This window comes from Alligator sinensis, unplaced genomic scaffold (assembly GCF_000455745.1).
Source record: "Alligator sinensis unplaced genomic scaffold, ASM45574v1 scaffold39_1, whole genome shotgun sequence".
NCBI lineage: Eukaryota > Metazoa > Chordata > Crocodylia > Alligatoridae > Alligator > Alligator sinensis.
This window is the reverse complement of record NW_005842299.1, coordinates 1267411-1284272: the sequence shown is the minus strand read 5'-3', so window position 1 is coordinate 1284272 and position 16862 is coordinate 1267411. Positions and strand designations below refer to the sequence as shown.

The 16862-nt window shown below is 37.4% G+C and overlaps 1 protein-coding gene across 4 annotated transcripts in view; it reads right to left on the bottom strand.

Annotated features, from left to right (window-relative positions):
• Positions 1–141: 141 nt before the first annotated feature.
• Positions 142–16862, bottom strand: part of PLOD2 (procollagen-lysine,2-oxoglutarate 5-dioxygenase 2) — a 99127-nt gene continuing 82406 nt past the window's right edge. For 3 of the 4 annotated variants that reach the window (XM_025209644.1, XM_025209645.1, XM_025209642.1), the window contains exons 12-20: positions 15447–15572; positions 14008–14149; positions 12285–12347; positions 9885–9998; positions 9387–9452; positions 6882–6986; positions 6288–6434; positions 5699–5824; positions 142–2212 (exon numbers count right to left, since the gene is read on the bottom strand). In XM_025209644.1, coding sequence (XP_025065429.1) covers positions 2057–2212; positions 5699–5824; positions 6288–6434; positions 6882–6986; positions 9387–9452; positions 9885–9998; positions 12285–12347; positions 14008–14149; positions 15447–15572 — 1045 coding nt within the window. In that variant the 3' untranslated portion in view covers positions 142–2056. The remainder of the gene's footprint in view (positions 2213–5698; positions 5825–6287; positions 6435–6881; positions 6987–9386; positions 9453–9884; positions 9999–12284; positions 12348–14007; positions 14150–15446; positions 15573–16862) is intronic. The other variant, XM_025209643.1, reaches the window with a different exon arrangement.

The following is a 16862-nucleotide window of genomic DNA, read 5'->3' as shown; positions in this document are numbered from 1 at the left end:
AAAAATTTAAATAAAGAAACAAAAAGTGCCTTCAAATAATTAGAATCCAAATAATCTAATTAAGGGAAAACAATATAGGATAAAAGTAGTACACATGATGTAAAAATGATCCGCAGATTATTATGCAAAAAGATAGTTTACAAACAACTTTATTTTGTCCTGTTTTCAAGTATTTCTTTATAAAGAATGCTTCAATACCTTGACCTATATTAAACAGACCACACAGTAAAGGAATATTCTGTTCTAAGGTAGCCTAAACAGACCGCAAGCAAATACTTGGAAAAAAGGTGGTTAACAAAGACTGCTTTCATACCCAGGAGATTTTCTGAATTTCATAGCTTTTAGAAGTTCAGTCTACATTTAGCCCAAAGAATATCAGTCAGCTAAAGTTACATGTAGGCATGGACATTATACAGGTCAAGAAATGCAATGCAAACACGTATTTCTGCAATCTGTAAACATCTGCTTGAAGTGGGAAAAAAATAAAGGTACAATGTAAAGAAGGGAAATGAAAATTTGGAACAAAAGAACCTGGTGTTAAAAACAATTAACTCACTGCTCCAGTTCTGGAGTTCTTATATTTTACTTAATTTATATTAGCACCCAATCAGTCAGGTTCAAAGGAGAAAGAATTGTTACTTAACGTCACTAAGTAACCTGCTTAGAAGTGTTACTGTAGTATATGGCAATCAAGTATATTACTGCTAAAGCTCTCAAATATTGCCTATCTTGATCAAGACTTAAGCATTAACTAATGAGAGAAATAATTTAAATAGTAACAGGTGAACATACAGGGTATTAAAAGAAAACTTTGTGATCATGCACATCATGATGAACAATAATTCCTTTAAATGTATAAGTCATTAAATACAACACACTTTCTAGAAGTAGGCACTGAAAATAGCAATGTGCTAAATTTACTAAAATACACAAGAAAACGCTAGTATTAATTTAAAATTACCATTTATTTTTCACAAGGTCACATAGTTTTTAAAAACACTATTTTGGCACCTTAGACTTCATGGTTTAATGGTTGTTTCAAGTTTGTTTTTTTTTAAATTACAAACAGTAGATACAGTAGGAATATTTAAAACTGATTCCTTTATACATGGCAAGTCAAACCACTTAGGTTCATAAAAAGAGTCTTTTGCAACTTCATTTTCCTGATATAAAATTCAAGTAAGAATAGAAAATTGTGTTTACAAAACATCCTGATATTTCCTTACCAATGCTTTGAAAACAAGATTCTGCTTTCTAGTGTTGATCTGGTACATCTACAAAAATACCTCATTTCAATTGAAGGACACTTGGCGAAGAGAAGTAACATTTTAACTGGATGAGTTCTTTAAAAAAATTTTGCAATATTACATAGAAGTGCACACTTTTTATCTAAGTTATTCAGTCTGTTTCTTCATTTCTACAATGAATCCTTTTCAGCAATGCACATATTTCTTTTCAGAGGAGATGCATTTTAGTACGTTATATCAACAAACATTTTTAAAAGGTTTAACTGAGCGGTTTCATGAAGTAGCCACCAACATGAATAATTTTTTACTTAAATGAAAAATTTTATTCACTTTTGCTGGGGACTGGGATTCACTTGATACTACTGCTACATGCTCTTCTACTGGTATCTTTAAAATATAAATACCAAACAAATTCAGCTGTTTCACTTTACTGAAGGAAAACCAGAAAAAATTTAGAGATATAAAATCATCCAGTAATTTTTGCTGTAACCGAAAAATTGATTCATTTAAAAAAGTAGTTCCATTTTCCCTTCCTACCATGCTCCACAAGACAGCAAAAATGGAGAAATAAGCAGGATATTCTTACTTTGTGACTTAAGGCTCAGAAAATACTTTTGGAAAATTTCCCAACAATTTTAAAGCTGTTTTTATTGTTCAATCTTCTAGTCCAAAGTAAAGATGCTGTCTATAGGAAGCAATTTACATTTTCTTTTATCATGATTGCTATCTTCTTGGAGGAAAACTATAAATAAGTATTTGTGCCAAAGAATCAAACACTGGCTTTGAAATGGCAGAAAAAAATTTAAAAGTTAAGGATCAATGAACGATACTGCAATGTATCTCGTTCCATTTAAAATGGGAAGTCCTTCATGTAAATGAGTAAGTCTTCCTGGATGCATGAAACTCCATCCTTTTCTGGGTGACTCAATGGAACAGTTGTACCTAAGGAATTTGCAACCACCTCCCTGTCACAAAGTAAGAGAAAAAAAGAGCTTAGTTCGGTTTATAACTGCGTTTACAAACAGGGATTGTTATTTAAATAGAAAGTGTTTATTAATAGATTATTAACAAAGGAATTTCATTAGCTATTAGTGATAAGGCTACTTAAGTGATGTTGTCTTTGGTGTTGTACCTGTGGCAGAAATGGTGAAGTCTAGTCCATTTTGCATTGACAACCAGCAGCTCCTTTAACTAGATGCAACAGTGTATTTTTAAGTACACCACCTTTCAGAAACACTATTGAAAGTGTTATAACATTAGACTAGGGCAGTGGTGCTCAGTCTTTAGGCCCTGCGTTAACTCCTCTCATTCCCATGCTCCCGGGATGCTGCCTCTATCCAGCCTGCGTGTGCCTGAATTGGCTCTACACTACCTCTTCCTGACCCTGTGCATCCGTATTGAGCCCCACATGCAGGGCAATGCTATCTGGCCCAAGGGGCTCCCATGGGTGTAGAAATTTGGCAGCTGGGGAGTGGCCATCATTCAACCGCTGTCAAATTTTTGGATCTGCATGGAGCCTTGCAGGCCAGATGACAACTCCATGGGCAAGATCTGGCCCACAGACTGGGGCTTGAGAACCCCTGCCCTAGGGGAATGGACAAACATTCATTGAGAAGAGTTTCAAAAGTGGGTATATGTGGAGGGAGAGGGGAAGGGGTGGGCAAACTGTTGCTCAGGAGCACAGGCCTGTAGGAAACCTATACCAACTTTAACTTCGCTTCACCCAAGGTTAGAGCTGAAGCAATATAGCTCAGGTAGTACTGAATCACATTTTAATTGCTTTCTCAAATCAGAGCTCTCGAACAGGAATAGCATTTTCTAAGTGAAGCAGGTTTCATAATCGTTTAACCATAAGCCTAGAGAAAGTATTGCATGCCTTAGTGCAGCGGTTCTCAACCTTGATAGACTTGAGTCCCCCTTCAGAAAACACCAGCTCTCAAGTTCTCTCTCTCATTTTTTCACTACAGAAAAAATAAGAGAGAGATTGTTCTCTTGCAAACAACTCAGAAAGACCTCAACAGGTCAGAATGATCTCTGGGCATACCCAGACAATTGTGGATGTGCAGTGCGTGGCACCACAGACCTGTCTATGCCATGATACTTGGCACAAGAAGGTATTCCCCACACTGCTACTTTGCAGCATGGGGGCATTTTTTGACCCCGGGAGATCCCGGGACCCTTGAAAGGACCTCAAAGCACCCCAGAGCGTCACAGCACAACAGTACCTATGAAGCAGCTGTTCCTATGAATCACTGCATTAGTGGGTAAAAATTAAACAAGCTGCTCTAACTAGAGTAAGTAATCCAAGGCCAGATTCTACTCCTAATTACCATATTCTCTTGCTTACAACATGCACCTTCCCTCAAAATTTGGAGGGGGAGGGCAGTGTTGTAATAGAAGAAATACAGTAACAGAAGTTGCTGTCACTTCAGCTTCTGCAGGGAAAAATGAAAGTAAAGCTGCATGTGCTACAGCATGCAGGGATGCATAGCTGCTCGCTTTCAATATCAGTTTTAAATATTTGAAAAAGTTTATCTAAATGCAGAGATAAAATAAAATTTTTCATTTTGGATGGATACAAATATTTAATTCTGTCCAAAACAAAATGTTTAGTTTCATTTTCAAGTTACTTATCCCTTTTTAAACCATCTTCCCACCATCCCTCTACCCTAGCACAGCCCCCCCAAGGAAGGAGTACTGTCTGCCTACTAGGGATGTGCCATTTTGCTTCAACTTCTGTTTCAACAGAACAGTGTTTCATTTGGGTTCAAAAACAGTGTTCTGTTTCATTTCGTCAAAACTGTTTCAACATTTCGCCCATAGGCTACAATGGGAAAGCATGAAACTGCCTATAACTTTGTCATTTCTAGCCTGATTCATATGAAACTTGCAGGAAGGATAGCCCCTTCTGAGGGCCTAAAGCCTACCAAGTTTCAAGGAGATAGGTACAGAGAGTTCTGGGAAACTGTACCTCAAGGTGCTGACAAGCAAAACTGTCACTTGCCAGCAGCAGCAGACTCCTGTGATTTGGCAGACAGATCCGGGGCCACACCCCGAGGAGGGCTGCGTAAGACTCCTCCCGGGGGCGCAGCCCCCGATCTGCCTGCCGGATGACAGGAGGCTGCTTGTGCCTCAGACCGATGGCCTGCCGGATGACAGGAGGCTGCTGCTGCCTAGGACCGGTGCTGAGCGCAGCCTGCACCCAGCACCAGGAAGCTTGGTGCTGCTGCAGGTCCCAGGTGGCAGAAGCAGCCTCCTGTCATCCAACAGGCAGACTGGAGGGCCGCACCCCCCCCACAGGCTCCCCGGGCTGCCGGACTCCTCCCGGGGGTGCGGGCAGGCCCCCGATCTGCCTGCCGGATCACAGGAAACTGCTGCTCCTCACTGCAGCCAGCAGCATCACCAATCTTTCCAGTGCTGGGTGTGGGCTGCACCCAGCACCGGTCCCAGGCAGCAGGAGCAGCCTCCTGTGATCTGGCAGGCAGATCGAGGGCCCCCTGCAGTCCTGGGAGGTGTCCGGCAGAGCCCTGCAGCCCTCCCCAGGGTGCAGGCCCCCAGTCTGCCTGTCGGATCACAGGAGGCTGCTCCTGCCGCCTGGGACCAGCACTGAAACCAAGTAAGCCCAGCTTTGAAACTCAAAACCTTTTGAAATTTTTTAAATGTTTCGAGTGCCCTTGTTTCGAAGCTGTTTTGAAGGCATTTGTTTCATTTCGATTTCGCTGTTTTGAGCTCAAAACACATCAAAACAGCTTTGAAACAAAACACACAGCGACATTTGACACAGCCTTACTGCCTACCTGTGAGGTGAGCAGTGTTACAGACTGATGGAGTGCAACAGTAACAGCACATAGTTGGAGGTGGGAAGGGAGCTACAGAGACTCCTGTAGCCACAAAGTCCTGACAAGCGCTCCTTCAGGGTGCTGTGCTTCTGATCAGATACCAAAAACTTTTCCCAGAGCTCTCCCAATTATACAATTGGACTAATAAAAAAAATAACTAAAAAAAATCCTTGCCCCTCAGACATTTCCTGGAGAATCATAGCTACAACTTTCCCATTATACTAAATTCAAAATGTCATTTTGAAATAAAGACCTAAAAAGAACTGTTTTGGAAAGGTCCAAATTGCTATTTCTGAAATCAATTCTTACTTAAAATGCACTGAAATAAAACATCTCAGTATTTAATTTTCCCCTGCATTTTTTCAATCTAAATTTGCCAATGTCAACCCAATTTCAAATAGTTTCAGACCTTCCAATACATTATTTTTCAGCAAATTTACTAGTTATCCCCCGACCCCAAAAGCCCAGAAACTTCACGTTTCAATCTGTGCTGTCTTTTCTTCATTCACATGATCCAAACTACATCTATTTGGACCCAACCATGGAAATGATTAAGGGAAAGATCAATCAAAATTAGCAATTTTTAGTTGAATGAATAAGTGCCAGACTTACTTGAAAATCTTCTCCCACTTTGTTTAGAGCAATGTTGATGGTAAATGTAGAGGAGTCATGATGAGGTCTAAGGGAACGTTGTCTGTCAGTAGTGTATTTTACAACAAAATTCAGCAGTGCACGTCCCTGAAACAAATGCATAGTAATCCAAAGGAATGTTAATTAGTGGGAGAATTTGTATTTTACATTCAAAAGCTTGACATTCAAAAGCTTTCATTAAGTCTATAAAGTCTACCCCAACCAGTTAATCTAATAAAAGGCATCACACCCACAAAAAAATCTTTGCCTTTTACATAATTCCCTGGATGATCATGGCTACAACATCACTTGGACACTACCCGTCATTAATATTCTCAAATAGAAAGAGAAGCAATTACAACAATATTGCATTTCTCTAATAAAAGTGAGGCACTATAGCTCAAGTTTTGATAATTTTCAGTCAAGGTACAGATTTGATAGTCATCTTATATTATTTACGTACAACTTTCTCTTAGTTTGAGAAAGAAAAGGTTAGGATTAATTAAAAATATATATTAATTGCAAATTATCTACTTGAAACCATTAATTAACATAATAATGACATGTTTACCTTGGTATAATAGCCAGCAAAGACTTTTAGAGTTACTGGTGCAATAAACTCTCGAATGAAATGCAGCCATTCATTATCCAATCCTATTTGCCTCATGTGAATATCATCAGTTGGGACATTTTCATAACCTCCAGATATACGGCTATCCTGATGTAAAACCAACACAGGCCTTGAAATAGGAGAAGCAGTTTTCTGGTACATATATAATTCAAGTTATAATCTGTTTGAAAAAACTAGAGAACTATGGATGTAAAGATATGGGACTACTGTTCCTGAAGGTATAGCTGAGATCACTTTAAACTAGCTAGCTCAGATACTGCTAGCAGTGTAGTATTAGCAGCACAGACCTTGGAGCAGACTGCAAGACCCACATGAGAAGTTTAGTACATACCCAAGCAGGTAACCCACACTGAGTTCCTCTAAGTTTAAAACTAGCTTGGCTACATCAATAAACAAATAATCGCAAAGTCAAAATATGCTCAGTAGTGGCAGAGCAGGTATATTGTACATTCCAATCAAGGAGTTTTATTGAGAATACTAAAATTCACAAGGAACTGCTATTTGCCAGGTTTGCTCACAAAAGGCGAGGCTTACCTTATGTTTTCCTCCTGACCACTGTCCATAATGTTCCATTTCTTCTACCAGTTCATCACAGGCAGTTTCAGAAAATATGGGAAACCAAAAGACATCTGGGCATGGCTATAAAAAACACCCACCTCCTCATCAGTGAGAAGTCATTTGTTACTGTGATCATTTTTACTATTTTTAACTGTTAAACACAATAATGTGCTATACAGGTCACTAACGGAATGTCACTATTTACATACAAAGTCAGAATTCAGGCCTACTGAAGTAATGAAATAATTTTTTGACCCATAACTGCATTTTCATTGGAAGTAAAAACTAACTACAATGGAAAAACACAGTACCTCTTCAACTTACAAAATGTTAATTATTTTAGGTTGTATAACATTCACAATTTTTCAACAGGTAACTGATCCCAACCTATCCCCTTGTAAAATATTTGTAGATTTTTTGTTACCATTACATTTGGCTTCTGCTAGGTTCCCTTTAAACTAAAATTTGAGAAAAGAAAAGAAATACTGAAAGTGAAAGTCAAAGTTTAAATAAATGCTGACAGATCAGAGATGGGACAGAATTCTATTATCCTTTGAGCTCCTAAATAGCACTTGCCCTGCACATAAATATGTTTTGGCACTTTTGCACAGCTTGTGCAGTGTAGATGTATAAATGTACATATCTTATTACATGCTTATTAAGCAACACACTGGCCAGGGAACTACCCAGAGGAAATGTGAGCCTCTTTAACTTCCCAGCACAGTGCTCCAACCACCACACCACAGGTTACACATCCTATAAAGCCCTTCTCCAGTGCTCCATTTGAAGCTGAGAACCTTCCCTTTATATTCAATAGTTATTGGATAATGTGGATAGAGTACACAGGGGAAAGTTTGTCCCAGTGGGGTCAAGGATTGAAGTGAGAACCCAAGGGCTTCCAGAACAGCAACCATCACTCCCTCTTAAAAAACAAACAAACAGACATACAATAAACCCCTAACAGCAGGAAACGCCCAACCACAATATGTGCAAGAATAAAATCTTACATTTTATGCTCACCATCCCTCAATTTAATGTTATCAGGAAGAGAGTACTAAATCTGACAAGCATGTGTTGTGCCATCTTTCAAAAATACATTTTAAAATGTATCTCCATTCTATACAATGATGTATTAGTTCTACAAATAAGCATTTCAACACTATTATATTCTCAGCAGCTCCTGCAGAGTTCTTATCAATTTGAAACTACTGTCAACATCACTTGAAGACAAATAAGTTATGGTGAAAGTCTGTATAATAATATTCAAGGGTCAATAAACCTTATCTTCCTATGCTTATTTAAGACTTCCCATATCATTAGGATTGATTTTATTAGGGTCTCATAAATGTTTTAATTAGATCAACTCTGAAGTCTCCCAACTGGACCAAATATATTCCAATATGGTTTGGCAATCACAACCCTAGACTTCTCCTGCCAACCTATTTAAACATCTCATTTCTTCTTATAAATTGACCTCTTTATAAGTTCTCCTGCAGTTGGCAGGTAATGATTTTAGTAGGAATATATTTAGGTCAATGATTAGCAATTTTGAAAAACCTTCTCCACCCAAGTGGCACTGTCATATAAGGCTAAACTCTGAAAAAAGTCATTAAATAGAACTCCAGCTATCAGGTATATGCAGAGGCCTAATAAGGCCAGGTTCTACTCCACTTATTAGGTATGTAAACAGACTTATCACCCATGTGCGATTCTATTCCACACAACAAAAGGTGGGTTGGTCTTCTCCCCACTTTTTTCTTGCATCTCACTCAAGGGTCAGATGATCGTCTACAAAAGTAGATGAATTTATGGATTTTCAGCGGCTTGAACAAGGTGGAATAGAATTGTACTGAGGCACTTAAGTCAATTTAGATGCTCTATAGGTGAAAGAGAATCCATATAATGACCACCTCAACCTGTGGGATGAAAGGGGCTTTGCTGATATTAATGGAAGCTTTGCTGTAACATCAACAGGAAAAGGACTTCAACCCTAGCATGAACTGAGTGATTAGTGTCAACTTGTCAGGCAATAGACTATTTAAGTTGCTGTAATGTGTGGTTATTCTGATCTCAAGTGCTGTGCACATCAGTTTTAATATTTATTTGGAAAACAGTACTTCCATCCATACTATGTCCCATAGCAATATTCTGGGGTATTGGCTCAGCAACAATTCAGGAGGGAGGAGAGCCTCCTTCCCAATGAGTCATAAGCACCGTGTTCTCTTGTATCTGGGTTTTCCTTTGACATTTCCCATCTAACTACTGAAAACCACAAGTCTTGCTAAGCTCAACTGTAAGGAATTTCACAATGCAATATCCAGTTTTGTATCCAGACCTCTAAATCTCCACAGCTCTATGATCATAGCTCTGTGGTATGGCTGTTAAAACAATTATTCTATGCCAATTTACTGTAACATCAAAGATGTTATATAAAACATCTGGGTTTTTGTGCATCTCATGCTAGTATTATTAGCAACCAACCTGTTCCACTATTTGGTCAGTGAAGATCTTTGAGTAATTTGGGTTTATATAGGTTTCCTTCCAGTCCTGAAAAGAATTATTTGAATAAATTAGAAGCTTGTTTTGTACATTTAAAAAAATTTAAACACAGCTGCATAGAAGCTGAAAAGTATGCTAATACTTTAATTCCTTTAAATGTATTTTGTATTCAGACCATAAATAAAATTACAGGTTTTCATGTATATCTGCAAATTAACTCTAGATCCTCCTTTTTAGGAAGCATGGCTTTTCACAGCCACATTTCCTACACACATACATTTCTTCTTTCAGATTTTCAGTTATATGCCTTGCATAATATGGCATCACTGACCTGATGTTAAGGGTGGACACCAACAGATTTGTAGCACTTTGATATTATTCAATTATATGTTAAAAAAGTATATCTATATATACATAGTATATCAGTACATAGTGGTTTATAAAAACCAATAATAGCTTCATATACAATGAAATGCATACCACAGGATTTTCAAAAATTTGCCAGAGATCGTTGTTGTAGTGGGAGGTATTGTAATTGGCTGTTGAAATAAGTCTTCCAAATTCATGTCTATTGGTAATGTACATAAAGATGCCCTATATCAAACAAAGAAAGTAATGTTAGCAATGTTTGTGGTCCTACTAAAGGTAAGAATAACATTTAGCTTCTCATTTTTTCTATTAAAAACACAATCTTTAGGTTCAAAATCTATTGTACACACCTGTTTATACATGTACATTTTGACTGTTTCTGATTTTAATACATTTAACCCTCAAAGGACTGATGTTGATCTCAGCCAGTATTATTAGTTCCTAGACATGCTTTATTGTAATCCACAATGACATGTTTAGAAATTTTTAAAATTTTGCACAAATATTTTCTAAATTTGCTAAAAAAAAATTAAATGACATTTATTTTCTAACCAATTAGACCAATACATTTATAATAGTGCAAAAACATGCAATTAGAAAAGGAAAACAAAAGGTAATAGTTTTTTTCTTCAGTAACCTAAGAGGACAATGTTAAGTAAGTGCTCAGAACACTGGAAATACCTGTTTGTACACAAATAAAATGAAAAGATCTTTCTCGGCTAAATAGTGATGACAAAATCTGGGATTCTGATTTAAACAGTGAAATAAGTGAACTTTGAGAGAACAGATGAGGCAGTGCCAGGACACCTAATATTACAGTTCTGCATTGTTTCAGAGTATTAATTAACTCTTTGATGAACTGACCTGAAATAAAATACATCTATCTGAACATAAAATGTGCGTTATGGATTGAGATAAGGACAGGTGACATCTGAGCACTTCAATAGGATAAGGAGGAAAAATTAAAATGTGCTGCTAAATTGCTTCATAAATAAAAGCTAAAAATATTAATGGAGCTTCCTGGAGTAAAATTAGCAGAAAATATATTTTTTTACTATAAAGAAATTGGACTTTTCTATATTTTTTTCCCCCGCTAAAGCATCCATTTTGAAAGCTTTTCTATATATTAGGTCTGCATAACAGCAAGTCCTTCTCACTTGTTTTGTCATATTTAGTATCTTAATATTCAGGTCTGAAAAAACTGTTAAACTGCCAGCAAGCTAACAAATGAGTTCAACATGTGCTCATTTCTTGACCCTTATCAAGTAGCTGCAAAGGAGTGGGGGGGGGGAATGATGTGGGGGTTTCCGAAACAACTTGTTTCAATAATTCTCTATATAATAAAAATGCACCAGGCCCAAGTCACTATTATCTTCCACCATTTTTATTTTAGTACTACATCAGCATAGTCTAGAGAAACACACAAAAAAAATCAAGCTGTATGAAGGGGAGGGACACTTAAAAGTATTTTCAGGTTTCAGAGCTTTCTGTCTTACTTAAAATGGGAAAATGCATTTAAAACAGGTAGCGTACATGGAGGACAATAAAGATCTTTTAAAGGATGTTCACTGGTCACAGTGTCATACCACACCATGGTATTTCACTTCCTGAAACTTTGTTTGCCATTTCATTGAGACAGCCATTATTTGAAATACACTAGCTTAGACTCTTCAAAAGTGATTGCTGATTTTGGTTGAGTCAATTTTGGGTGTAGAATATGAGCCATTTATAAAGCAACCTGGTTTTAAGAAGCACTAAAAACAGGAACAAATGTCACCTGACATGTCACTTGTGCTGCCATAAAAGGTTTTCATGGAAGTACAAATAGCAGGCTAATACACATCACTACCCTTTGTTGTGCCACACCCAAGGAAAATTAATGGTGAAAATGGTGCAATAGACTCTGCCTCCTTATTGAATCAGACACCTATTAGCTCTGTGGCAGTTATCAACTCTGCCTGAGCTGCTCCTACTCTCCAGCCACCTTGGGTGGCTGCTCTGGTGGCTCTCTGACCCCCAGAGCACCTTCCCACTTTCCCCAATTACAGAAAGGCAAATCTCCCAGGGAATCTCAGCGTGCCTCTCTAAGTGGCGATCGTGGGGTTCTCCTCTCAACCGGACCCACTCCCCTGTCACCTCATGGAACAGGTCTGGTTGAACAGGGAAAGTAGGTAGATCACATCACTCCTTGTTCTGCACCATCAAGGACAGGACAAATTGTGATGTGCGTTTCAATCAGTGAAGTGGATCAGGTATGTTGTGACATACCACTGCACAGCTCATCTGCTTCCTTTGGTGATATCTATTTCTAGCCCTAAGAGAACTCACTCTGGAAAGCTATCTTGAGTTAGACACCCAAAGTCATCAGCCATTTTTGAAAATTTGAATTTTAATATTGAAGAGAATGATAAAGCAATGTGATAGGAAGATAAGTGGACAGAGGAGAAAGATGTTCCTCTGGTAGAATAGTACTGTATGTAAGAACAATTAATAAAATAAATAAAGCAACACCTTTGGGGGTCTGAGCATATGGAATGTTTCCGAAGAAGGGGAGTCTTTTTCCCTTTGTAAAGTCTAAAATGAAGGAGAAGTATCACATCAGTTGACCATTGTATGGTCTTTCTCTTGGTCAGATTATGTATTAGGTTTCCTATTTAAATTAAATAAATAGCAGCCTTTTTTGATCTAAAGCTGATATTCTGAAAAAGCCTTTATGGACAACATGCAACACCAAGCAAAGCTCATCATATATATGTTAAAGCTGTATTCACCAGCCTCTTCATTTAGCTGCTGCAATACAAGAACAAGCACATCCCACCCCATCCTATAGCTCAGGCTGAGAACGAGAAAGAGAGAAGGCAATTCTGCAACAAGCCACGGAGTCAGATTAGTTCAAAACACAAGCATGTCAGAAGCATAGTTTACAATAATGGGCACTGAAAGGGCTGAAAACAAAAGAACGTTGATTGGGCCATTCTGAAGAACCAAGACAAACAAACAAAATCATGCCTTACTGTAGAGGGAATAAAAAATGAATACTTGCCAACTTTTCTTGTTCAATTCAGCAAATTATTTTTCAATGCTATAATGTCTGGAAATAGCTCTGGTTTAGCTCTTACTTGTTTCTGCTCTGAAACTAGTGTAAATATCAGTACAAATATGGATTTTACATATTTATACCCTTGTAATGCATATAAATCTTCTTATATCACTGAAAACATAGCATGGAAAACAGCACATAGCGTAAATCTTAGTAAAATTTTAATTTGTCTAGAGCAGTGATGCTCAAGGTTTTGGCCTCATGAGCTAGAGGATTGATGTGAGGCTGGTCCGTGGTCCTGTTCAAGCCCTGCAAGCCAGGATCAGACCCCAGAGGGCCTGATCCCCTTCCATCCCTGCATGCCCAAGTTGGGCCCTGGAACCCAGCGCCACCACCTCCCCTTACTCCCATGTGCTGGGATTGGGTCCTGGTGCTGCCCCCACCTAGCCCTACACACTGGGATTGGGCACCCAGATCCAGCGTTCAGGGCCCGGGGCCCTCCACAGGTCCAAAAAATTTGGCCAAAGAAGGGGAGTAGTGGCACTGCTGCCACCAAATTTCCAGACCTGAGGAGAGCTCACTGGCCAGATGACATGGCACCAGAAGCTGGATCTGGCCTGCAGGCTGAGGGTTGATCACCCTGGTCTAGGGAGAATACACACATCATTTGTGTACTTCAATAAAACTACTGACATTCTGAAAATGACTTACAATTTTTGTATCTACAGCTTCAGTCGTCAAATTTAAAGTGTTCTTATTTAAATATGCAAACACAGTGTTTCCCCTAACTTTGTCAGATGTTCTAAATTGTGTGTATAAATGGTTGTTATGTAGTTATATTAATCATATATTTATATTATATATATTAGTGTTGTATATAAATATATAAATTATAAACATAACAGGAGGGCTGATGAGTTATCTTTCATAATATACAACTGTGCCAACAAACATGATGATTTAATGTATATATAACTATTAAGTATACTTAAATAAGTATCGTCGTGTGGCCTAGTGCACTATTCAATAATATGAAGGAATACACGATAAATCTGTTAACTCCACACAAAAATTGGCTAGTACTTTTAATAAGAAATATAACAATTAAAGCTCTAGTAAATCAAGTATTGCATGATGCACAAAAAAGCCTTCAAGAAATCCTTTTAAAAGCAAGCCATTACACACAGACCTTACCATTTCCCTGACATTCCTGCAGAGTGCCATATCAGGATCCAGCTTATCACGAACAAAATAATTTCTCTCTCTCATCTCTGACCTGAGAGTTTGTCCTTTAATTAAGTATATATTAGCCACATATGGAATATTCCATATCCCTCTGTAAAATAAGAAATCAAAGAAGATAATTTAAAGACAAGGAAAGCTGCAATTTTTATTTTATTTTTTTAAGGAAAAAATAAAAATAAAAATCAGTATTTTGTTTTTTATTGGCCAATCCAAACAAAATTCAAGGCAAGCACAGTGAAAAAGTTCCCAAGATATCTGAAGAACTACAGCTGGACTTGAAGGAACCACACCCTATATGAAGTCAGTAATTCAATTGTGATGAAGTATCATCATGAAGAAAACAAGGCCAAATTCTCTAACTTGGGTTTTAGCTGTATAAATACTGTCTATTTTCAGAGCAGGTCAAGGCTATCAATCAAATTCCTTTATATTGTAATATTAGGCCAGAAGCATAAAACAGTGAAACATTTCATATTAGTTAAATTATCCTATTCTAGCTTCCTACATCTGAATTAACCTCTTTACACTGATACCCACTGACTGCAGCTGGCATTTATGTAAACTGGGGCAACAGCAACAAATAGGTATCTCTATAGTACAATATACTGCTTTGCAGATTTGCAGGTTTCCCAGATCCAGTTCTCTAAGAAGAAAAAAGTTCACTCTATTCTCCTATCCATATAAAAATTCTTCAATTTGTACTTCATAGCAAATATTACAGAAGAAATAAACACCACTATACGTCTGATCTGGAAAAAAATAAATAGAACCAACAGAATAGACCACTTTTATTATAAAAGCCTTCTTGCACTGTCAGGTCAATATAAAAGGGTACTGGGACATATGGAGATTGGGTTCAAAATATTTTGAAGTATATAACTTTTGTGGTAAACTTAGTGCATGTAAAATAAGAGTCTTTCACAACTGCTCTGTCTTTAAGCCAAGATATGCATGTAAAAGGCACAATATATACTGAATAATGTTGTAACAAAAAATGGTTATTGTTCAAATCGCCCATGAAACAAAATAATCCTCAGAAGAGATCCAAATGAAAACGACACTGAAATTGCTCTTTGTAGAAACTGACAATAACAAACAAACTACAAATCCTTCGGTTTCTGCTAATAGTATATGTTCCTACTCTGACCAGAAATAATCATATAAACAAACAGTACTAAGTCCCTTATATAGAATCCACTGTATGCCTTTCCATTTCAGACACCATTAAAAAAGTGGAAGAAAGTTATTGAATTTCTCCAGTAACACGGAATATAGCCAATGGTAACAGTTCAGTAATTATGTACTCACAGGGAAAATATAAATATTTATGGAGCAAGGAAAGTATATTAGGTATATCTGACTTTTGTGATTGACTTAAGATAACTTACACTCTATTTCCATGGACAATATCCACGTAATCTTCTGATCGAGCATAATAACCATCAGGGCTTAGTGCACCCCAAAAGTTGGACCATAACTTCCCATGACGAGTTACAAGTGGAGCAATGATCTTCCTGCAAAAAAGGAAAAAAGGGACATAAAAATGAGCTTGACACTTTGGTATTAAAAGAGCTGGAAGATGACATCTGAATTAAGTTGGCTGCATCCATACTGTTGGCTGTTGTCACTTTTTCTTTGTGAGACAGTAACACTCTAAGGACCATCAAACTTCAAAGCAGCAGTTTTACAGTTGAGATGCAAGAGAAAAATCCCCTTAGCTGTCAGTTTTGAAATCTTCGTCACCCAAGACCAAAACCAAAATAGAGGAATTAAACCACTTAGTCAATGTTCCCTAAAAATCATCACATTTTCAGTTTTTAGACAGAGGGAAAATAATGTCTACAGAAAGCACAAATGACTATTCTTTAAATATGCCTACCTAAGATTTTTGTAAGAGAGGCTAGAAAAATGATGAATTGAGAATAATTTTAGATGGAAAAAACAACAGAATGGAAGTTTAGAAGGAAGTCAAGAAGGGAACTAAGGCTATATAAGAGAACAAATCATAGATTTTCTATTTAAATTCTGTCAGCTAGTAACTCTGTTTTACAAAGGCTGGGTTTTTTTGCACTGCATAATCCATCACTCCTTTCATACAAGAACATTTTTGTACAACATTTACAACTTTTAATAATTTGTTTCTTATTTCAAACCTTAGTTCAATTAAAAGAAAGCAATTTTGCCACTTAAGTCATCTTTAGAATAGTTTGAGATTCATATTTGAAATCTGTCAATTGTACAAAGAAAATTGCGTATGTTCTTCTATGCAGGATGTACTATATAATCTTAGCTCTTAAGCTTCTTATAGATGATCCTTTTTGGAGTATTACCAAGCAGATATAGTTATGCCAAATGATATATAAACTTTATCATTCTCTGGCATTTTATATCAACAAATATCTGCAGAAAAAATTTGAAATTATTATTGTTTTAATTTTTGAATCATACACTCAAGGGGGCTCCTACAAAGGCTCTAGTAACCAATATTTAGATTGGATTTTCTTTCCTACAGATCTCAATGGGAAAAGGGATTTCTGTAAAGAGGATCCAGCAGAGGGCAACAAAAAGGGTGAGAGGGCTGAGAGGACATGATTTATGAGAAAAGACCGAGGGAACTCGGCTTATTTAGTCTAGAGAAACAGAGACTGAGAAGAGATTTAATAGCAGCCTTCAACTACGTGAAGGGCGGTTTGAAAGAGGATGGAGCTAAACTGTTCTTAGTGGTGGCAGATGACAGAACAAGGAGCAATGGTCTCAGGTTGTAGCAAGGGAAGTTTAGGTTAGATATGAGGAAGAATTTTCTC